This window comes from Peromyscus californicus, unplaced genomic scaffold (genome assembly GCF_007827085.1).
Source record: "Peromyscus californicus insignis strain IS unplaced genomic scaffold, ASM782708v3 Scaffold_14__1_contigs__length_90479793_seg_2, whole genome shotgun sequence".
Classification (NCBI taxonomy): domain Eukaryota; kingdom Metazoa; phylum Chordata; class Mammalia; order Rodentia; family Cricetidae; genus Peromyscus; species Peromyscus californicus.
The window spans coordinates 26,335,432-26,359,795 of NW_026294436.1; the positions used below are offsets into that span (position 1 = coordinate 26,335,432).

The 24,364-nt window shown below is 37.1% G+C and overlaps 1 protein-coding gene across 1 annotated transcript; it reads left to right on the top strand.

The window, feature by feature from the left end:
- On the top strand, positions 1-22,820 carry F13b (coagulation factor XIII B chain). Its single transcript, XM_052736576.1, has 11 exons — positions 1-64; positions 5,254-5,454; positions 7,198-7,383; positions 8,025-8,201; positions 8,553-8,729; positions 11,103-11,282; positions 11,498-11,683; positions 12,889-13,071; positions 16,124-16,324; positions 16,986-17,168; positions 22,609-22,820. The coding sequence occupies exons 1-11, from the start codon at positions 1-3 to the stop codon at positions 22,818-22,820; spliced, it is 1,950 nt and encodes a 649-aa protein (XP_052592536.1).
- Positions 22,821-24,364: the final 1,544 nt, after the last annotated feature.

Below are 24,364 nucleotides of genomic sequence, written 5' to 3' on the forward strand. Positions count from 1 at the left end.
ATGAGGGTGAGATGCTTGCTATTTATTTTTATGTTATTCATCTCAGGAGAACTCTGTGCAGAAGGTAATGTTAATTCTTTTGGTATTCTTTGTACAGTATAAATGGAAAAACGAGAGTCTAACGGTCATATTACTTAAATTTTAACCTAATTATTTTGTTTCAATATACCAATTTGGTAATACCTGCTTTAAATAACTTGTTTTTAATATTTTGATAATGTTTCTTTGGACATAACTGCGGCATTTTTATAGTAGTGTACCTTGGACAATCAAAGCAAACTCCTTTCTTTCTCTAGATTTGGGGGCATAGGAAGCCAGGATCTAATGACTTTAAAGGGTTTTCTGGTTAATATACAGCAGTTTGGAAATCACATATTTGCCTTAATTATATTTTTAGGTAAGAATTCATCCATAATACTAACACTTGCATAATTTAGTTCTCTCCTCTTATAGCTAGAGTTTAATGAGGGAAATCTGAAAAAGAACAAAACCATCCTTCTCATGGTACTATTTTTCATTGCCTGGAGCTATTAAGTAGCAATTACTCTGAGGGCAATATTGTAGATTATAGAAACAGGAGCACCAGGGAAGAGAAAGGCTACAGAGGTGACTCTGTCACAACAATGTTATAAATTAAATTGTCCAGAGATAGCAATACTACAGATTTACTGTTACAGATCTTTATGGGTAGACTTCCCAGAGTGTAAACCAGATGTGAGTGAAAGATGGGCAATGTACCAGTGGGAGCTACTTGGGATATAGTCAGTGTCATTAGATGGTAAGGTTAAGTCTAGGCAGGCTAGTCAGTGACTAGCCAGAACTCCTCTAAATTAACATCTATAATTATAATTGTGTTTTAGTTGAATAGTTTATATAAATTTTCTACCAATAATATATAAATGAAATGATGTTACTCTTATTCCACACAAGTAAAGACAGTAATCTTGCAGACTGGAACAATATTCCTGTCCTAGTCACAACACCAGTTGAGAACCTCATAGGTAAGAAGTGACTTAATTCTACCCCTGATCTCAAGTTACATTTCTCCTAGGACCCACTCCAGAGTTTGGGCGTGCTATTATATATGAAAATGGCTTTGTAAAGTATGTATTTTTTAAAATGAGTTTTGCTATTGTTTGATGTTAGGTCATAGGTGCCACAGTACAGAGAGAAGCTCACCAAGGTGCTAAGCCTTAGTTTTGCAAAGGAGCAGAGGGACACAGCCTTCTTGGAAAAGACTGACACTCAGCTAGCTCCCTCTAATTACCTTATTCAAACATATGCAAAGTTAATTGGAGCTGGGAAAGGCTCCAACTACCAAAATCATCTTGTTCTAGCTTTCCATGAGAGCAGACAACCCACACACATCTCAGTCCCTTTTGATTAGGGCTTGCCATAATCAAATAAGTAACATTTAATAGTCTGCAAACACTCCCCAAAATGCAGCTATCAAAAGGCATAAAGCAAGATAATTAGGAAAAAAAGGGAATCACAGAAGTCTTAACATCCAAAGAAATATAGGAATAAATGTGAATAAACAAAAGAATTCCAGGTCTGCTAGGAGGGAGTGTTTTATGACCAAGGTTGGTGCAGCTGCAAGCTCTCACATAGTACCAAGTACAGATTCTCCAGAGGGGAAAAAAAAACATTTCTTCAAGGTTTAAACAGTCTCAAAACAACTTTTCAGCCTCTACTGATTAACCTAAGCATAGCAAAGGCTTTGCTGAAACATTTTCCTCAGACCAGACACAAAGGCTTTACTATACATATCACTACATTTTGCCCTCATAATAATGAAACCTTATTGAAGACTTTTATCTTCTAAATGTTTTACTTTATGAGATACTATTATTTCCACCTTGCTTTTAACTGTTGTAGAATTTCATGTATTTTATTTATCTGTTATTCTAATGATGGGCATATAGTTACTCTAATTCCCACTCATCCATGAATAGCTCTGAAATCAATATGGCCATATGAGCACATCATCTCTCTGACTTGTGCTGGACTTCTATGACACTTAACAATAGAACACTTTGCAAAACAGTATATAATTTCTGCTTCAGAGCTTATAATCTCCCCCAAATTAGCGTGTTATTCTTGCCTCTCATCCTCCTTATGAATACTTCAAATTATCCTATTTGAGACCCTGTCATTGCCTAGTGATTTCTCAGTATTATTTCTGCATGGTCCCTTGCTTCTTAGGAAGTTTGCACATTTATTCCTATATCTCTTTTGATGTTAAGACTTCTGTGATATACATTTTTTCCAATTATCTTACTTTATGCCTTTTGATAGCTAGATTTTGGGAAGCCTTTTGTGGACTATTAAATGTAACTTCTTGGCAGTTTTTGATCTTTCAAATCCTTTGTTAAACATTATGTGTATTTCTCATGGACAGTGTATTTTATCTAAAGTAATTCCTGATTTTGATAGTATAAAGTCCATCATTTGTCTCATAGTTTCTGCTTTCTTCTTTTTTTTTTTTTTTTCTTTTTTGGTTTTTTCGAGACAGGGTTTCTCTGTGTAGCTTTGCGCCTTTTCCTGGAACTCACTTGGTAGCCCAGGCTGGCCTCGAACTCACAGAGATCCGCCTGGCTCTGCCTCCCGAGTGCTGGGATTAAAGGCGTGCGCCACCACCGCCCGGCTCTGCTTTCTTCTTAAACCTCTGAAGCCCAGAATGTGATTGATGCCCCTGGAATTGAGCAATATAGGAACTTTGCCATCATAAAGAAGAAAATAAAAAGTTTTACATTTATTGTATTTATTAGTTGTTCCCCTAAAACTATTCTGCTATTTTATATACTTGATGGATTATTTATGTTGTATGTTTTTATGTTCAGAGAACCACTTGTCTTGTCTTCAGTCGCTCTATTTTTTCCTGATCTGTATTGCCAGTGTCTTTACTTATACATTTAAGGATACTCGTCATGCAGGTGTGAAGTTCTGGGCCTATTTGCAAAGCATGTTTCATCTAACGTTTATTGTGTAGTCTGTTGACTCTTTTATTATGGTGACTTCTTGACTCTTTTCTGGTGAGTTTCCATTCATTAAGTCATGTTTGCTGCCTCTGCTGGTGTTGGGGGAGCAGGTCCAGGACTGGGGACATATGGTATAACCCAGGACAGTCTGCCCATTGGCTGGTGTTGTCACTGTCCAGAACAGTGGCTTTTGGGATAATCACTGTTCTCCATAGCACAGCTATTTTGGGTCTTTCCATTGTAAACTCCTGGTGCTTGGGTATGGGAAATGCTGGAGTTCTTAGGGACTGTACTGCACGTGTTTCATTAGATGCTGGCAGTAGCATGGTGCCTATGATTTTTGTCCTGTTTTTCTCAGCCCTGACTGTCACTACCATTATTTTCTGCCTAAAGCAGCAGCAAAGCACAGAAGTAACCATTCTGACTTCTTTACCATGGTTTACTTTGCCTCCTCAAACATGAAACTAACTTTTTTTTTTTTTTTTTTTTGGTTTTTTGAGACAGGGTTTCTCTGTGTAGCTTTGCACCTTTCCTGGAACTCGCTTTGGAGACCAGGCTGGCCTCGAACTCACAGAGATCCGCCTGGCTCTGCCTCCCGAGTGCTGGGATTAAAGGCGTGCACCACCACCGCCCAGCCGAAACTAACTTTTTTTCACTCACTGTTATGCTTTTGAGGACGATTTGAAAATTGTGGGCTTATATCCAGCCCACTCTGTTATATGATTGTTTAAACTAGTGGTTCTCAACCTACAAGTCACAACCCCTTTGGGGTCACATATCCGATATCCTTCCTATCAGATATTTACATTATGATATCCTGCCTATCAGATATTTACATTATGATTAATCCCAGTAGCAAAATTATAGTTATAAAAGTAGTAACATAATAATTTTATGGTTGGGGATCACCACAACATGAGGAACTGTTAATATTAAAGGGTTGCAGTATTAAGGACGGTTGAGAACCACCAGTCTAAACTGTACCGTTATCTTTGCTGCCATTAAAGGGAACTTAGGTTGTTTGCAGTCTGATGCTGTTATGAACAGTGATCACATAAAAGTGATTTCTGTCTCTTTGAACTCACTGTGTGCCTTTCTAGGAGGTGACCTTGTGTGAGTTCTGCTTTAATAAGTATCTCCAATATGCTTTCTCATGTATGAGAGGTCCCACTTCTCCAGTCATTGTGAGAGTTTGTCCTTTACCTTGCAGTCTTTTTAGTGGTATTGCAGTATTGTAATGGTGGTTTGATGTGAATTTCCCAATCATTAATCAAGCTAAATATTTGCTCTCTGGCCGCTTAAACAATCTTGTTTTCGAAGTTATTGTTGAAGCGTTTTAGTTTAATTGATTATATGCCCCTTTTCTAAAAGAAAAGCCACTTATCATACAGTTGTATTCAGTTTTTATATCTCAGAGACCTCATTTGTTCTAATGTAGCATACACTAGTCACACAGGTTGGCAGCCTGCATCTCAGGGTTCCCATCTGTGGGCTCATCCAACTTCAGATGGAAATTAGTTTGGAAAAAAATTCCAGGAAGGTCCCAGAAACAAAGCTTGAATTTGAATTCACAGTCATAAAACACTGGGCAGGCATTGTACTAAGTATTCTAAGCATCCAGAGATGATTCAGATCACATGGGTGGAGGTGTGTAGGGTATGTGCAAATTTTTAACCTCAGTCTAAGAGACTGGAGCATCCATGGGTTTTGGCATCTACAGGGGAGTCTTGGAATCAACTTCCTTCTAGTATAGTGTCAGCTCTATGGTTACTGAGAAAGGAAACACAGCTGGTCCAAGCAGAGCTGTTCTGTGAATGAAATGCCTGCTGGATTGAAAGAGTAATCACAAAGAATGCAAAACACTTTAACACATTGGATTAAATAAAACCTATTATTGAAACAATCCAAGCTTTTATTTTCATTTTTACTTCTACCAGTGTGACTTCCAGAAATGTTAAGATTACATATGTGATGTCATGGTGTGTCTATGAGTGTGCTATTCTACAAAGCTAGAACGAGGTTCCAGGAAGGAATCACCTGTCAGTTATTCTGAGTAACACAGCTGTTCAGAATTGCCAGCAGATACATAGAGGGGAGGGCGTGATATTAGATATTTAGATAGTCACAATATCACTCCTAAGCTTGGGTTATGAAAGTAAGTGCAAACTGAAGAATCTGCAAAAAAGGAAAAATATTCAGGAATGTTGTTTGATCACAAGTTACATGGGTTTACATGTTTTTCCATTTACAGCTTGAGTTTTCCTCATTTCAGAGAAACCGTGTGATTTTCCTACGGTGGAAAATGGGAGGATTGCCCAATACTATTATACGTTTAGAAGTTTTTACTTTCCAATGAGCATAAACAAAAAGCTATCATTCTTCTGCTTGGCTGGCTATGCAACCGGACATGGGAAGAAAGAAGAGCAAATCAGGTGTACAACAGAGGGCTGGTCTCCGAAGCCACGGTGCTTCAGTAAGTCAGTGCATGCTGTCAGCGCGATGCTTATAAACTCGTTCCTGAGAAGAGAATGTTTACCTATATTAAATTCGAACAGTGGTTAAACTTTGCATAGATAATAGCAAAATTGCCATTATAAAAATACCAGACATGAAATTCTGTGCAGGATGCTTTTGTATCAATATGTCATTTCATCTGTTCTTAATAGTGCTTGTGAAGAAATATCTAAAAATGTTATTTTTCGTGATGCAAATGACAGGTGCATTTGGACTACTTTAAGTATGGAGGAACTTCTCATATTCATAATCTTTAATTGGAAGCCAGAATAAAATGTAAGGCCTGGTTTCATAAGGGATGAGCCATTCTAATGCTTTTTTGTGTTGTATTTGTCACTTATCTGCATGCCCACTTTCCTTTTTCCTATTCATTGAGAACCGAAGTTTTCTGCGTACTGACTTCAGATTTGTGAGTAGTATCATAATGGGCTCATTGTATTGCTTCATGGCATGGTGTGTCACTTTATCACTGGCTTCTCTGTGCTTATGTAAAATGTCTTAAGTCAAGAGTCCCCTGAATTCCCGTTTTCCAGAGCAAAGGGCTTACCTTAAGTCCTTTCTATTCAGAAGAGGAATTTTGGTATGGTAGTAGCTGTGATTGATATATCTAGTAAACAGAACTGCATAGGATAATCATTCATTCTATGACTTCAGGACACACCAGAATTTAATATGACATTTTTTCTATTAACACAGAACATATAGTATAAATTTCACTATAACATCATAGAAAGAAGTCACATGCCTTGAACTTGCTCTCTTAAGAAATAGAACATTGCAGAGATTGGCATGGGAGCATAATGGTCAAAATAGAATGTCTGCAATCAACTGATTGCATACAATTTCAGCACAACCCCTATGGAAGTGACTTCAAAATATTAGCTTGTTTCTAATGCAAAAAAAATGGAGTTAATGTTGCTTCAGTAGAAACTTTCACATAGAGGGTTTGTCACACAGCTCACACTAAATGTGTTCGTGCTAATATTAACCTTGGACAAGTCTTTTAACCTTTCTAGATTGCTTTGTCATAAAGGTTCAATAATATGGCTTATGAAAATGATAAGGATTTTAATGTGAAGTATTGTTATTATATTGTAAATTACTTTTGCATATATTTATCAAAATCTTGATTGTAAACTCAAAGGTTTTCAGTCTGACTTAGTCAGTCTTTGTACACTGACTGCTGGATCCTGTACAGTGAGGTGATCCCAAAATATTTTCTGAAAGAATAAATGAATAAAGGTTTTATAGTAAAATGTTTTAGAACTATTTGATTATACGTTAAATATGTTTTTGATTACATTATAAAACAATGGAATTAAACATCAAATAGATCAAGAAGAAATTGCTTTTGCTTGTGATTACTGACAATTAGTGAAAAGCTATTGGTGTATTTTCCAAAAGAAAATGCGATAAGCATAGGAGTGGCTATAAAAATAGAAATTTGTAAATACAAAAACAGTTAATGTCAAGCTGAATCTGTTTCCAAAGGGATTTTATGCAGGGCATACAAGATATTTCCAAAACTGAACTATATCAAGGAGTGAAAATTATTTTACTCCTCAAAGTTCCAACTAGGAGTAATATTATATGTTTGTGTTCATTTTTCAGTTTAGTAAAGCATAATCTGAATTCTACTATGAAGCAGATTGACATTGTAATTTCATCATGAAACTAAAGCACATTTACTTTCACAACACAGAAAAATGCCTGAAGCCTGTCCTAAGGAACGGTTATGTCTCTGATGAGAAAGTACTGTACAAAATTCAAGAGAGCATGCGTTATGGTTGCACTTCAGGATACAAAACCACTGGAGGGAAGGATGAGGAGGTGGTCCAGTGTCTTCCTGAAGGATGGTCTTCTCAACCGTCCTGCAGGAAGGAGCAAGGTACACACAGAATAATGTTATTTTCTGAAGCTGAGCATAAGATATTATGAGGTTAATGTTTCACTCGAGAGACAGTTTTATTTTGTAATAATTGATTTTCCACTGTGTCTCTTCTGTGTGAGAAGCTGACAGTATTTTGCTTTTCTCACATGCTTGGTGTTTTCTTAATCCATGGGTTCTCTCAACTCCAGCAAGTCTCTTGCCTCATCAGATCTTACTTTGGACTATTAAGAAAGAGCTGAAGTGTTCAAAGTGAAAGAACACTACTAAGCTTTCTGTATAATTCATGCAAATATTTTCCTCTTTGCTAGATAATTTGACAGTAGAAGTTGTTTAAACTATGCAAATCCACAGACGACACTTAATCAAAATATTTCTTCACTAGACTGCATTTGAAATGAGGCCTTTGGTCAAGTACAATGGACTGCTATTTCAAAGTAGAAGACTGATAGAGGTGGCTTACGTGAATATGAAAAGGAAATCACAGAAGCCAAGGCAGAGTGATGTTTTCCGTTTCGCAACAGTTGGCTTTGCCACACATTATTAATATTCAATGAGATACACTTTGTAACTTCTTTTTACTCTTCTAGGGTATTGGTGAAGCTTATCAAAGTTCCTAAGACAAATGTTTAACTTTTCAGAGACATGCTTGGCCCCTGAGTTGTATCATGGCAATTATTCCACGATGCAGAGAACGTTCCCAGTGAAGGAGAAAGTGCAGTACTCATGTGCTGCTGGCTACTACACCGCTACAGGGAAGCAGGTGGAGGAAGCAGAGTGCCACCCCCACGGGTGGTCCCTCACACCACAGTGCAACAGTAGGTTCTCACATCAGGAAGAGCTTTCGCTGCAGAGGTTCATCTCGTATATGTTGTCCCTGCCAGTAACTTTCCGTGACTCTTAGTTTTGTTTTCAGTTGTAACTTAGTTAATAGTAGACTTCGGTCATCTAAAGCTCTCAAATAGGAAAACCTCATTTTAGCTATTGTAACTAATTTCATTTAAACCTGCTGATATTTAACAAGATAAAAATATATTAATCAACTTGTAGAACAGAATATAGCAAATGTTATAATATCTATTCCAGATATGTATTGTATATAGTAAATTTCTACTAGGAAAAATAAATATGTTTTGTTATTTTTATCTATTCTTTCATTTTTTTTTTAGAATTAATGTGCTCTTCTTTGAGATTAATAGAAAATGGCTATTTTCACCCTGTAAAGCAAACCTATGAAGAAGGAGATGTAGTTCAGTTTTTCTGTCATGAAAATTATTATCTAAGTGGATCTGATTTAATTCAGTGCTATAACTTTGGCTGGTATCCAGAATCTCCCGTATGTGAAGGTAACTTTTAAAACTTTCATACTTAAAAAAAATGAGCTTTAATCGCTATGCTCTCTGAATGTTCACATCTAATTCTAATTCCAGAACTATTTGGAAAATAATTATTACATATCAAGTCTTCTCTCTGGAGAAACTAAGCTTTGTATACCTTTGTGTTCTAAGCATTATCTGTTATATTTAACATGTGTATATCTGAGCGCATATGTGTGTCGTGTGTGCATATGTTTGTGTGGGTGCATGTGCATGTGCAGTGCACATAGAAGCTAGAGGTTCCTGCCGGGTGTTTCCCTTGGCCCCTCTCCTTGGTAGTTTCGGAAGGCAGTTCTCTCATTGCATCTGAGCTTATTGAATTGGTTGGCCTGCTTAGGTAATGAATGAACATTGGGTTGCCTCCATCTCCACCTCCCTAGTGCTGGGTTACAGGTAACTGCCACTGCGCCTGGCTTTTTCACATATGCCAGGGATTATACTCCGGACTCCCTGTTTATAAGGCAAGCAACTTTATCAGTCTCGCTACCTCCACAGCCCTGTGTTTAATATTTTAAAGCGTCTGTCATACATTTTCAATCTGTAGCTGGGTGAGGCACTTTCTTAATTGGCCACACATTTCTTGATGTGAAAAATCCATCTCCAAAACAATGGAAGCACAGACAACAGAAGAATATTAGCCTGAAGGGGAAATAGAAAACGAGGTCGGTCATCTAGTTAGAGCAGTCCAGACACGTAATAGCTAAGGTTTGATTTCTATCACTGGTTGTGTTCAAAGGGGTGCTGTGATTACCTTCAGAAGATACCACTTCATAGCCATAGAGGGGCCTCATGTGGCAGAGGAAACTTAAGTACAAGTGTGTGAGTAAACATTCGAGATTTTGATTAGTACAGTGTGAGAGAATTCTCACTTCCATATTCATAGAAATGACAGATAATATTTGAACTGGGTCTTAAAAAATAAAAATCTGAGGATTCGATGAGGGATAAGAGACAAAAGGTACAATAGCCACTATTTCTGTAATCTAGGAAATGATGTTATTATTGACAGGCAGGCCAAAGACATGGGAGTGAAACAGGAAAGTGTGGTTGAAATAGATGTCAGCAGGAAAGGAAGAGGTGTCTGGACAGGACATGGGTGACAGTGCCTGTACCTATCATAATTCTGTAATGCAGAGAGCAATTGCTTTGAAGTTTTAGCAACCTTTTAGTTGAGCCCAACAGTCTTGGTATGACCGTATAGGGGGTTGGTAGCAAGTTGTCTGTAGCATATTGTCTCAAAAATATATGATGGACTTACTGCCTGTAAGCATGACCTATTAGCATGGCCTATTAGCATGACCACATGCCTATAATTTTATAAGTAATAGTTACTGTGTGCAGTGTAATAATATATTGAGAAATATACTTCCCAGCCGCAGATATCCTCATCCTAATCCTGGAGCCAGCATAGGAAATTCGTGTGGCAAAAGAAATTCGGGGGTTGACTAAAGATCTTGAGGTATGGCTATTATCTGAGCTTATTTATTTGGACCCTAAACACAATGACAGGTGTCCTTTTAAAGGGACCTGGAAGGGTACTTGAGAACAGAAGAGGACGTTGGACATGTAGCATTGGAAGAGAACAGTTTTATCTTTATAATACATGAGGAATTTGTTTAGGATGAAAGGGGACGGTGACTGTAAAATACTCAAGATAGGAGGCAGATCCAGGCGGATCTCTGTGAGTTCGAGGCCAGCCTGGGCTACCAAGTGAGTTCCAGGAAAGGCGCAAAGCTACACAGAGAAACCCTGTCTCGAAAAACCAAAAAAAAAAGAAATTAAAAAAAAAATACTCAAGATAACCCAAGAATATTGCTTGACTGGTCCTGTAGGTCAGGGTGTGGGCATGGCCTCATTGGCCCTGGCTGTTGAGCTACATCAGTGCAACTTGAAGGTCTGGCTTGGCAGTAATACTTCAGATTCATTGCGGGTGTTGGCGGCTCTCTGTACTTTGCAGGCTGCTGAGCCACAGGCTTGCTGACCTTTGGTTGAGGTAGTTCTCTAACCCTTGCCATCTGGCGTCCTTTATTTGGACTCTCATAGCGCAGCAGGTGGATTCTTCAAAGCCAGTAGGGAGAGGGTCTTCCAGGAAGAATGGCATTGCAAATCTATATTGGCCACCATGTCACACAACCTCATACTAATTCATCATTTTTCCTTAAGGAACAATTGACAGATTCCACTCGTGGAAAGGGATGCCATGTCGGAGAGCAGTCAGAAGAGGCTTTTCCCTGGTGCCTGTTAGCCATATTTTCTATGGTTCTTTACACCATAAATATTACCAATAAATCTTTATTATTTTTGATAATTACATGACTAAATAGGCTGATATTCTTTCACAAGGAAGAAGAAATCGATGTCCTCCTCCACCTGTGCCTCTAAATTCCAAAATTCAACCACATTCAACCACTTACCGTCATGGAGAAACAGTTCGTATAGAATGTGAACTTAATTTTGTGATTCAGGGTTCAGAAGAACTACTCTGTGAAAATGGGAAGTGGACAGAACCTCCCAAATGCATTGGTTGGTAACACCTTTTTAAGTTAGTTTTCATTATTATTTTAAGTTGTGTATTTAACAATGAGATTTATTGTGACATTCTTGTACATATGTGTCATTTTCCCTTGTTCTTATTCAGTCTACCCTATGCTACTCTCCCTACTTGGTAATATTTTGAATAAGTATCTCCTAAAATACTACATAGCTCAATGGTCTCTTTCTTTAATTGTACCTTACAGAAGAGAAGGAGAAGGTAGCCTGTGAGCAACCGCCCTCCATTGAAAATGGTGCTGCACAAGCACACTCTGAGATTTACTATAGTGGGGATAAAGTGACATATAGGTGTGAAGGTAGCTACCATCTCCGGGGATCAAGTACAATAACTTGTAATCGTGGCCAATGGACGCTACCACCTGAGTGTGTTGGTATGTGCATACTTCTATCATTTAAGCCTATGATGCTCTTTTCATCTGCTCAGTCTGTCTATGCAAGGCCAGACACTAATGCTTGCAAAATTTAGAGACACGTATCTACTGAATCTACTGTGTGGATTTTTGAGTATGTAGGTGTATTGTAGAATTTAGACCAAATTAATAATTCAGAGTCAAAACATCATTTAAAGTGGACTACTGCTAGGCTGTTGTGGAAGTTGTGTTAACTCCGTGGTTTGTGGAGTTTAATTGACCACACACATGTGAGATGTGTTTTATTAAAGAAGTAAACAGATGGATGTCCGGTTAGTAGCTGGCCATGAGTATGACCGCTTCACCTGCCCAATGTTCTGTGGTCAGTACAGGGCACTCTCTCCTTCTCCACAGGTAAATCCTGCTGATTGGAATTTTGCATCTTATCCTTCTAACCCTTGCAGCTTCTAAGGGGCACACCCTTGGTTTTGATTTTATTGAAGGATATCACAAGGCTAAACTCACTCCTGATAGCCATCTTTCCTACCATCTTTCCCATGTTTTGATTAAATATTGAATAAAGTTCACCAAACATGCTTACCTATTTATTACATAAGAAAAAAAAGAATTACAAAAGAGGTTAAATAAATTAACTGAAGAAGAAAAACTGGGAGAGAGTATATATTTCATCCATGTGTTAATTGAGAATAGTGATGAAAAGAAAGGAGAAGGAGCTGGGCGCATGCCTTTAATCCCAGCACTCGGGAGGCAGAGGCAGGCGGATCTCTGTGAGTTCGAGGCCAGCCTGGTCTACAGAGCAAGATCCAGGAAAGGCGCAAAGCTACACAGAGAAACCCTGTCTCGAAAAACCAAAAAAAAAAAAAAAAAAAGAAAAGAAAGGAGAAGGAGGAAGACAGGAGTGAATAAGGCCCAGTGCAGTTTCAGAGTGGACTGCAATCTTTAGGATCGTTCTAAGCATTTAAGAACATCCTTGTCACAGTCGCTTTATCATCAAGGAAAGAAGAAACAGACATGAATTTGTTCTTGCTCTTTCTACTTGATTAATATACTTCAAAAATATACTTAAGCTAAGAAGCTTTGTATTTCTGATTAACTTAGAAACAATTGTCTAAGTGATAGCACAAATATTGAGATACCGTGTTTGGATAGCTGTATCATTGTATTGCTATCAGTTTATTAAATTTCCAAACAATCCCTTTTCTTAGAAAATAAGGAGAACTGTAAGCCTCCGCCTGAAATAGCAAATGGTGCTGTTGTTGATGGCTTACTGGCAAGTTACACAGCAGGGTCCTCAGTGGAGTACAGATGCAATGAGTATTACTTACTGAGCGGATCCAAAACGTCTCGCTGCGAACAAGGGAAGTGGTCATCTCCACCTGTTTGCTTGGGTAAGCAAGAGAACACATAATTGAATTTATTTTGGTAGCATTTTTTAAAATAATGTTTACAGCAAAAAAAAATGCTTTCTTACGCATTTTCCATGATTTGTTTAAACAGGAGACCAGTTACATCCTAGTATGGATCTACATTCATTTTTTGCATTTTAATTTTATTATAAAAATATACATAGCATATAATTGGTCATTTTTGGCACACTTACTGTACAATCCAGTGACGATATTTAAACCTTGTGACCACATCGTTTATGTGTAGTGTCCTTCCCAGCTGCAGATTTCTCCTCTGTAGACCTCAGATCACCATTGGGAGAGAAGGGCACCCCCTTTTTTTTTTGTCAGAGTACATTGCTAAGAACTTCGATCCACTTCCTTCCTCACCCAATGGTGCTTTGTCATTCTTCAAATCTTGTCTGAACTAACTGTTGTGGGTGACTTAGATCACGTATACAATAGTATCACACACAAACAAGAACACAATGCAAACATGCTTTGTACTGTGTGTGGGATATGTTTTCTCCACTTAAAATGTGGTGTCAATCTGGTTGGATGGTTTCATGTCTGTGTAGTATTCCATAGTGTCTATGTACCATCAATAATTCAAATTATCACTTCATTGACATATATTCAGTCTTTTAACATTTTTACACAATGATTAATTTTGCAGCAAAATATTTTTGTACTTAAAATACTTACATTTTTCTTTAAAAAGTTACTTACATTTATTTTTTCCTACTTTTATTTTCTTACAGTTTTTCCAGATTTCCTGAATTTATATTTCCAGACCAAATATCTGAAATTTTTTTCTTAATTGTTGAATTGTCCTTCAGATATTTATTTCTGGTTTATAACTCTTCCATTAAGAAATTGAAGTTACAGTTTTCTCAAGCCTAGTTAAACTTTGTATATTTTAATTATCGTGTTATTGTTTATCTAATAATTACAATGATTTTAATTTTGTTTGTTTATGTATAATTTAGTTAGGCAGCTTTCAGTTTTCTAGTGGCTCAGGTTTGTTGTTTCCTGAATCATTCATCATCATTCAGCTTTCATGAGCACTGTAGCAACATAATTTATATTAACCATTGAGAATCATGTACATTGGAAATATTTTTCTTGATTTTATTTATAATGTTTCAAAACATAGACATCTTAAGTTTTAGCCTTTGTGGTTTCTTCTACCCTTCAAGTCATTCTGAGAATGCTGTGCCCATAACATCAAATACATCTGCAATTATAATTTTCCTGTTACTATTATATTGTCATAAATGCTTTGATAGTGAATTTTGGTGATGTGATTGATATTGTGTTGAACTGAAATATAGGCTTCCCGAGGACAGATACTCAGTTAAAATAGCAGTGAAACAACTTTATAAGGAATAGCAAGATTAACAAAAAAAATTCTGCTCCTGGAACAATTGCCATGAGACATTCTGAGCTAACACTAATGAATCAGAGCATACACTAAGCAAGGGTCACCTTTGTCAGCAGGGTACAAGGAGAGAGCATTACCATCTTGTTATCTGTTAGACCAACAGTTCTTCCACAGCAGGTTCAAACAGCAGCACAAGGGTGCAGCTTTCCATCTGTGTCAGTCTCCAGACATGAGTCTCTCTAGCATCTCCTTGTCCATCTCCTCATTCTTACATTGCTCCAGCAATACTGCTTTCTTTATCTTCGCCATAATTTCATTTTGGGATCTTTGTATTGATGGCTCCCTTCCATCTGAAAACAACAAGGTTTAAATTCTTAAACACCTTATCAAGTGTAATTCTCATTTAGGCTTACCGGAATCATTTTAATTCAGAGGACACACTCCCTTCCTTCAGCCTTTTTGATAGTCCTTCCTATACAGCCCTCTTAACTTACAGTGCAGCTGTAAGATGGTTACAAACCACAACAATTTATGTATTTATTTTATTTATGATTTATTATGGAAGTTTCTGTTTCAGTATGAGCTCCATGAGTTCTTATTGATAGGTATGGACTGAATGGAAGTTTCTCTATAAATATTTATAAATTAAATGCATATTCTGCTTGAAGGTAATTAGTTAATTTAAAAATTATGTTTAATATTGTTGATTAATGACCTGAAGTAATGGTTTAATTTTGGAAACTAATTGGTTTAAAAATCTATGACATCATGAAAATAAGAAATATATAACAAATTAATTTGGCAGTCATAAAGTATGTATTTTATTATTGATATTGTCATATCGTGGGCCTATGGTTTATGACCAGATAGAACAACTTATGTTGCCTGAATCTTGAGACAAAGAACGAAGAGGCCCATGTTGTGGTTGGAAAGCAAACCTACTCCCCTCCCTCTCTGCCACCTCCACAGAGGAGATCTACCATGCCTCTCCTGTGGCTTGATCTCTGTCTCCCGCAGATGGAGAAGGGACACATAAAAATGTTCTTCCTTATTTCTGCCCCTCCACACAGCTCTGTTGGTCAACCTCAAACCAGCTCCGAGTTGTGTCCAGGCTTCCTATCTAAAGGCTCCCAGCTAAGTGCTTCCAAGGCCAAACTCCCCAAGTCAGAATCCCTAGTAGTAAACCCATATATTACCTGAGAGGAAAGTTAAAAAATAAGTAATTCCGGCCGGGCGGTGGTGGCGCACGCCTTTAATCCCAGCACTCAGGAGGCAGAGGCAGGTGGATCTCTGTGAGTTCGAGGCCAGCCTGGTCTCCAAAGTGAGTACCAGGAAAGGCGCAAAGCTACACAGAGAAACCCTGTCTTGAAAAAACCAAAAAAAAAAAAAATAAGTAATTCCATTTGCCCCACAGAATCCTATATTTGTCTGTGTGCTGAAACCTGGAGCCAATGAGTCCGATGTAGTGGCCAGTGTGGAAATACCCCTCAGTCCCTGTCTGTGCCTCTACATATGTTACTTCTTCATCTAAGATGATGTATAGGCCCTAATAATGATGAATGTCAAATTATAATATTACTTTAGATGCCTATTGTAATTATTATTTTAAAATATATTGCTCACATATTTGTCAGATTATTGATAATTTTAAAAGAGCGTTTTGTTTTTCAGAGCCATGCACTATTGATGTGGATCACATGAACAGAAATAACATACAGATGAAGTGGAAATATGAGGGCAAGATTTTACATGGAGACTTAATAGATTTTGTGTGTAAACAGGGATATGACTTGTCTCCAACAACCCGGCTGTCTGAGGTATCTGTGCAGTGCAATAGAGGAGATGTGAGATACCCCGTGTGTGTTAGAAGAGGTAAAGGATTAACATTGGACGTGATGCTCGATTAGTGTCTGCAGCCTTGTCTTCTAACCACAGTTGGAAGTGACTCACTTTTCTGCTTCTAGTCAGCATACACACTCCCAAAGCATGACTATGCCAACAGATTTCCACTGAATGACTATTTATGAAGAGAAATGGAGAGGTTTCCTAAATAACCCCATACTGTCTGAGAGTTGATTTTCCTCATGCAGAAGCCCTGTAAAGCTTTGGTTTACTCAGGATTTGCTGGGAACCTTTGTCTCAAGAAAGGGTTTAGGGCAGAATATAAGAGATTTTATTTATTCCTTGGATCTAGGGGCTATTTCCTTTAACAGGAGAAAAGCAAGATAATACATATGGAAGGGATATGCTTTTGGCTTGACTAAAAGGGAAAATATTAAATCATATTGTTAATAGTTTGCTAATTGTAAATATGTATTCAAGTTTTACAATATGACATTCTAATTATGTATTATGATAATACATTGCGTAGCATGGTATTTATTGTAGAATTATCTTCAATACTAGAAGGTGTTGATAATTGCCCTAATAGCACTTTTAAATCAGTGAAGTATCTCATTTTATTTCTGTAGCAATCATCAAACACTGAAAGTTCATTGTAGCCATTGTTGTAATCTGTAAAATCATTTTTCAGAATCTAAAGGAATGTGTACATCTCCTCCACCGATAAAAAATGGAGACATTGTTAGTTCAGCAGTCAGCACCTATGAAAATGGCTCCTCGGTAGAATACCGGTGTTTTGATAACCATTTCTTACAAGGATCTAGGGAGGCCTATTGTGTAGATGGAGTGTGGACTACACCGCCATTGTGTTTAGGTATGTACCTGCTAAACACCCCTCTGTTTCACTCTGCTGTCGAGAAGTGCCGTGACACAGATGTAACATTTTATTTTCTTTACTTGTCTTATCGAATCTCCTATTCAATCACTAGCTTCTGATTTTCCTTTGTATTACGAATAACTGTAGTCCATTTACTCTTACAAATGCTTACTAAGCACAAACAGTGCATTACATACTAATCTGATGTTACATTTTAAGATGAATAAGCCATAATGTTGTGAGAAACTATTATTCAGTGTGTTGATACTATAATACAAAATAAAAGGAGCATTCAGAATACATTATATACATGCATGAAATTGTCAAATAGCTAAATTAATCATGAAAAAATGAAAAAAAAAGGTAGACAAAGAAAATCCTAATATCTCCAGGTCTTGAACTGTATGTGGAATTGGGGGCACAGCACGCTAACACAGTATGCGGGAGGAGAAAATAATGTCCAAGTGTCCTGAGGCCTAAAGAATAAAGGAATGAATTTCTAGTGAGTCTCAGAAACTAAGGTTTCATGATTTGTGTCTTCTTGTCAGTTACCAAAAGAAATACTGTGAATTCTTTGTACACTTAAAAGTTTTTCTCATTTTAATTCTTTCAGTTTTTCTTTTAGTATAGTGATGTACTGTTTAGTGATGCTGTTTTCTTAGATACACAAAAACCAAAGCAGATAAAATACCGCTGGTTGCTCTTTGTGATTTTAAGGCAGTACTCCTTTATCAAATAAAAATACTTTGCTTTTTTAATTTTCTTTGGTCAACTTTCCTACTTCATAGAGCCAGCTTTTGAAATTTATTTTGTATTTAATTTTTTTCATGCAGTGTATTTTGATCATATTTGTTCTTCCTCTCACCCAGCTCCACCAGCTTCTCCGCCATTTCTACCCTAACTTTTGTTTTTATTTAGTGCGTGTTTTGTGGCTTTGGGGGGAATGGAAAGGAGAAAGAGAATTAGAGAGAGATACAGAGAGAGAGAGAGAGAGAGAGAGAGAGAGAGAGAGAGAGAGAGAGAGAGAAATACATTAGCTTGTGCAGTAAAAAGTTTTCCATATTTTGATTTTTCACCCCTCTGGATTTGTATTTTAAGTGTATTTCCTACATGTAATGTACAGTTCATTTGTTTCAAAACATACTTATACAATCTGATAATATTTTTCTTTGTGGTAAAATAGTTAAATCATTGGCATATAAAATGTACTTACTGACACATTTGGGTTATAGCTGTCATTTACCACATTCATAGATACTCTATCTGTTTTATGCTCTTTTTTTCTCTTAAGGATAAATTAGCATTTTTGTTTTATGATATTACTGTCTATGAGTTTCTTTTGCTTTTCTCTGGTATTCCCTTAACTGTTACCATAAATTATATCATATTTCATGGCACTTTGATTTCTGAGATCTGATGTGAATCATTCTTTCATTTCTTCTCTAAGACTTTAGGACACTTTCTGTTTGCTTACTTTTTCCACACACTGTGTTAGTGTGCTGTGCCTTCTAGTTCTACATGTAGTTTAAGACTTGGAGATATTGTTAACATTATTTTTGTCTGACAATCTTACTTCTTTTTTTTGTGATCAAGTTAGTTATTTGACAATTTCATACATGTGTACGATGTATTCTGATGACTCTGCTTCTCCCACGCTTTCTTATCTCCCTCCCAGCCCTATCATCCCCTCATCCCAGCAAGTCCCTTTCCCAGTTTTGTGACTCGTTTAGTTTTACAAGGGCCATCTGTGTGACTATGATGTTGCAACATCTACTGGAGTCTGGTGGGGTCATCACTGGGTATACATCTGAAGGCAAGAATTTCATTTAGATTCTCTCTCTGAATCTATCAATAGCAAATTGTCCAGTAGTGAGGGGTAGGATCATCGAGGCCCTCCTCCACCCAGCCTGACTGTGGGTGAGCTCAGCTCAGGCGGTGACTGCAGTTGCAATGGCTGTCTTGCCCAGGAGACGACAGTTGGAAGCCCTTCTCTCGGTTTTTCAGGTCCTACCTTCTTTTCACACTCTCTTCTATGATGTTGCCTAGGTCTTAGAGGACACGGTATAAATGTATCAGCATTCACTGGAAAGAAAGGATTCCTTGATTTAGGCTGAGAGTAGTATCTGTTTTTGAGTATAAATTTAAATATTTTGGAATGCAGCTTGATGCTACATCAGTTTAGCTAAATAACAACATTCATTTCCCCCTTTCAACTATGAGATCTCTCCTACCACAGATTTTTTTTTAAGCAGGTTTACTGTTCCAGGCATGCATTCCCTCCTATGAGGTGGGTCTCAAATTTGATTGGAGTGCAGTTAGTTACCCCCAAATCACTAATGCCACTATTTTACAAGTTGGCACATCTTATTAGTAAGTTTGTGTCATACGTCATAAAATTCAGCTGGATGAGGCCATTCACTTTCCTACCAGTAGCCTGCATTGATTCTTCTGTGACTATGAAAGCTGATCAGTAGGGAGGAAGTTCCAAGTTCAAGTCTAGCTTACGTTCAATTCTAGCTTACATTCGCTGTATCATGCATCCAAGGTGTGTGGTGTTTTCAGCAATATGGTCTCCTCCAGTTCTGGTAGGTAACCATGAGGCATGGCAACAGTCATGTACAAGTACTTACTGATGTCCTGTGTCCCATCCTTTCCTCTCTTCCTCTGTTCTGTACCGGCCTATGACACCCCCCCCCCCCCCCCCCCCCCCCCGCCCAGCCATAGGCTTTCTTTTAGCCAGGATTACAACGCTAGCTATGAATCCGAATTCAAATCCGATCAGAAAGCAAACAGTCACGTCACTAATAAACCAGTGCACCTTTATGGTTATATGCAGAGTTGAATTATGGGCAAGCCTGTTGATGTGGCCCCCCTCCCCAGAAGCCTGCATAGCACCTTCTGGCACTCTGAAAAGTTTAGCTACTATTTTTCCATTTCTACAACAGTAAATGTTAGATGTGAGCAAATTTAGGAGTTTAGGACTGTGATCGTATTCCATGGAATACTTGTTCCATCCTTTGGCTAAAGGTTAAGATTGGGGTAGCTGGACTAGATCCAGTTGTGGAAGGTGCTTGTTTTCTATGGTTCTGCGCTGAGACTTTCCTTTCTTTGCCTCCTTCTAGACTGACAATGGTGTATGTGAAGAATACCAAATATGCAGCGTGGTTTTCAATCCAACCAACATGGCTCACTCAGCCTTCTGCAACAGTCACAAAACGATGAATACTTGAAAGGAAAAAAAACAGCTTAGAGAATTAAGCTCATTTAGCTACAGTCCAAAACTCTAAGTCACCAACTCCAGCAGACCCATTCATGCTTTTTTCTGCTCTCAACCCTGTGAGACTGTCAAAAACTTTGTTATATGCCTGTTATTGGTCATTTTACACTTAGCCTTTCAGCTGAACTGAGAATAAAAAACTCGCCAAATATTTTTTCTCTAGTGGTTTCAACTCACTGACTGCATATGTGGTTCTCAGATACCCGTATACTTATAGTTTTAATCTGTTTTTCAATTTTTTTTTTAGTTTTTGATACAATTTTTGGTTTTATATAAGGTACACAGTCATAAGTGAAAGCAGAAAGTCTATGAATCCATTTTAAATAAAACCTCATGGTTTATAAAACAGTACTATTTGGGGAGTGTCTCTGGAGTGAGCTCTCAGACACCAATAAGAATGGAAGAGAGGAGACATATTCACAAGTGGAGAGAAACCAGGACAGAGCCCAAAAGACTTCAGTTGCAGGTCTAGTTTGCATTTCCCTTTTATACTCTAAAACCACAAGGCAGGGTGAGCAGGCAAGCTGATGGGTTTTCCTGAAGCTTAAGCAGCAGCAAGCCTAGGGGCTTTTGCTTTCAAAGGCATACGCTGTAGTGGCCAGGTGTAAGCTTTTGTGGTCGGGTGGCTAAGGGCAATAACCTATTGTGTTTCATCTATTTTTCCAGGTTATTCTGTTCTAGGTAGCAAGGAGGTGAAGTCACGTTTGGCAATAAACAATACAAGCTAATCAATAAGTTGGTATCTAATAACTGGTATTTTCTACCTTCAATGCTAATTTAAATTACAATTCAATTTGACCTCATTAAAATAATATTTAACGAAGAGCCTGAAGATTCTAAGGACACTTTCCCATCATTTTTTTAACTTAGCATATTGCTTATAGTACCTCTCACATAACATTTGACCTATAAATACTCAATGCATTCTTTAAAAGTATCTGAATAAATATACTGGTTGTATAGTTGTATGTAACAATCTATGGTTGGTATGTTGCATTAACAACTCTGGACATCTTAAATCTACCCAGAAGGTTTCCCTTGGTTTTACATCATCCAGGAGGCAAAAAAGACACAAGGAACCCTATTTTGAAAATATTTTATTTTTTTTCAAAATTTTCAAAATGCTATTTTTACCATGGGGAGAAATCAGAGATACTTACTTATCTATTATATGTATTCAACTTTTTTGCCTTGATTTATATTAATACATAGTTGAAGGCAAACCTGAACACTTTTTATTATTTAGGATTTAAAATAGAATCCAGTCTCCGTACTCCTCAACTGGAAATTTAAAAGAGAGAAAATTATCAACTGCTTTGGATGGAGATAGGTCACAACATTTGAGAATCTAGCTTGTTTCTACATTGCTACCTTATTAGTAATTAATGGTTTATCTTGAAAAAATATATAATATTTAAAGGAATATTATATATTATGTAAATTATTTCATGGTATCAGACTTCTTACCTTCTTGAAAATACAGTAAAATGGAAATTATGTTTATAATTGACTATGCATATTAAAAACTAACTAGTGGGGATTGGGGATTTAGCTCAGTGGTAGAGCACTTGCCTAGCAAGCCCAAGGCCCTGGGTTCGATCCTCAGCTCAAAAAAAAACAAAAACAAAAAAAACTAACTAGTGGCAAAGTATATGTCCTACTCTCTGCAGACAATGAGTTAACTCATGGAACCATATGAAGACAATGAAGACACATTTACACACACACACACGCACACACACACACACACACACACACACACACACACACACACACACACGTATGTTCAAACCCCAGCATATGGGCTTGCTGGGGTTTGAACACAGGACAGGGTCTTATCCATGTTAGGTAGCTCTTTTTCACTGAGTGACCTCTCAGACACATTATTTAAACTTTCTGAAGAAGCAAAGGGAAGGGACTGTAAATGAATTTTTGTAACTATCTGTGTAGTCTTTGACTCAAGCACTACAGGAGTAAATGTCACACAGGTTCCTTTTGGGACTAGGAGTGAGCATATGTTTTTATTCCAACAATAATTCTAACTAACTTGCTTATCTCTGTCTGGAGTATGAAAGTTGTCCCATATGGGCAACATTGAAAGTGCTGTTAGTACAAGATGTATCAATATAGTTTTCATCTTAATTTCTTGTGTTTGTCCAGAGCCTTGCACATTATCATTTGCTGAAATGGATAAAAATTATTTACAGCTGAAATGGAACTTTGACAATAGACCACTCATTCTCCATGGCGAGTATATTGAATTTATTTGTAAGAGAGATGCGTATATAACAGAGACATCTATTAGTGGGTCTGAACTTCGAGTGCAGTGTGACAGAGGAAAGCTGAAATATCCAAAGTGTACTCAAAGATAAAGGTAAGAAAATGTACCGATGGTATTTTTTTGTCAAATTTCATTCAAGAGATTCACTATTTTATAATTTTCATAAATATTGTGCTCTACAGTGCTCTGTCTTTATGTCTATTAGAAGGAAAATCATATTTTCTTCATTTCTTAAACCCATAAACGCTGAAAGCTTTTGAGTTTCCTGGAGTCAAACTACTGTTGACCATTTGATATCTGTGAGATTTTGACAGTTGGAAAAGAAATCCATTTGTATGTACAATATATAAATGTGCAAAATTTGACTTATTTTTTGAGATAAGAAAAAAAGAGCACATTTATCAAACTTCTCACTGGTCATACATTCACAAATTATGAAATTTTGGAAATATGTGTACAGCTGCAAATGATGAGCCAACTCTGGGAAGTTCATGATGATGATCTTTAAAATGTATCTATGTGCTCTCTACAAACGCTCAGGGTGCTAGACTAGAAATATTTATGTTTAATTATGCCAAAATTAGAATAGAAGATTTTTGTACAATATTTAAAGCTTTGGTTTCTGAGATCATCCTTTCCAAGAGGGGGAAATAAAACAAATATTTTGAAGAAATTATAAACCTGGCACTAATGTATTCAAAAACATTAGTGAACATCATTAATTTTTTCAAACGGAACCAGAAAGGATGTTTTGTTAAGCTTGGCTCCCTCGCTGGTTGCTTCCTACTTAAGGCAATGCTCTCATGACATGTTTAGTGACTGGAGTTGTAAGAGGCACTGAATTGTGACTAACATTCTTTTACATTCTCTTCTTTTTCTCTCTCTTTTTCATCAGGGAGTCTGCCTTTTCAAGAAGCTTTACAGACACAAAAACAAATGGAAGGAAGATAAGGAGTATTTCAACACATCACGAGTCCTGCACCAAATAATTTTAGGAAGACTGTGCTGAGTTCAGTGTCCTGAGGTTTTATCTATGCATAAAAATTGTGCTCAATATTTTCCTTATTTATAAATCAAAGCAAAAATGCATCTCATATTAGTTTGATTTCACATTTAATCTGAACTTCATTGTATCTTTCACCTGTTAAATTTGATTCAGTCAGCAAATCATTCCTGTTTCCTATTGATCATTGCCAGACTCTATTGTTTTCTTGAGTTTATATGGAAAATACATCTGTCTTTATTATATTCATTAAAGTTAAGGTTTTCTGTCACTTTTAATTTAATATTTATATTAAAATCAGAGACAAATGCACTTGAAATAAGGTACCTGTCATGACATACTGGAAGAGTTACTTTACAAAATGAGGAAGGGACTACTTTTCAAAATGTAAATAACTTTTAAAATTAACTCTAATATATGCTACAGGGATAATGATCAAATTATAGTGTGATGTAGTACCTATTTGTTCAAATAATGGCTTTTGCTGTTTTAATAGTTTACAATTTCTGCACAGTATCTTAAGGTTGGGTAATTGTTGGAGTCATGTAGATTACACATTATGAAAGTGGAGGTTCTGTAGGCAAGGTGATCATGTCAGTTACCTAGCTCAATGGGTCACCTGAAATAGCAAC

What these genes read in the sequence shown, in the direction of transcription:
- F13b (XM_052736576.1), top strand. Translation starts at nt 1, where the DNA reads ATGAGGGTGAGATGCTTGCTATTTATTTTTATGTTATTCATCTCAGGA. An exon ending in GCTACCACCTGAGTGTGTTG is followed by an intron (nt 11,684 to 12,888) that starts GTATGTGCATAC and finishes CCCTTTTCTTAG; the next exon opens with AAAATAAGGAGAACTGTAAG. An exon ending in CCCCGTGTGTGTTAGAAGAG is followed by an intron (nt 16,325 to 16,985) that starts GTAAAGGATTAA and finishes ATCATTTTTCAG; the next exon opens with AATCTAAAGGAATGTGTACA.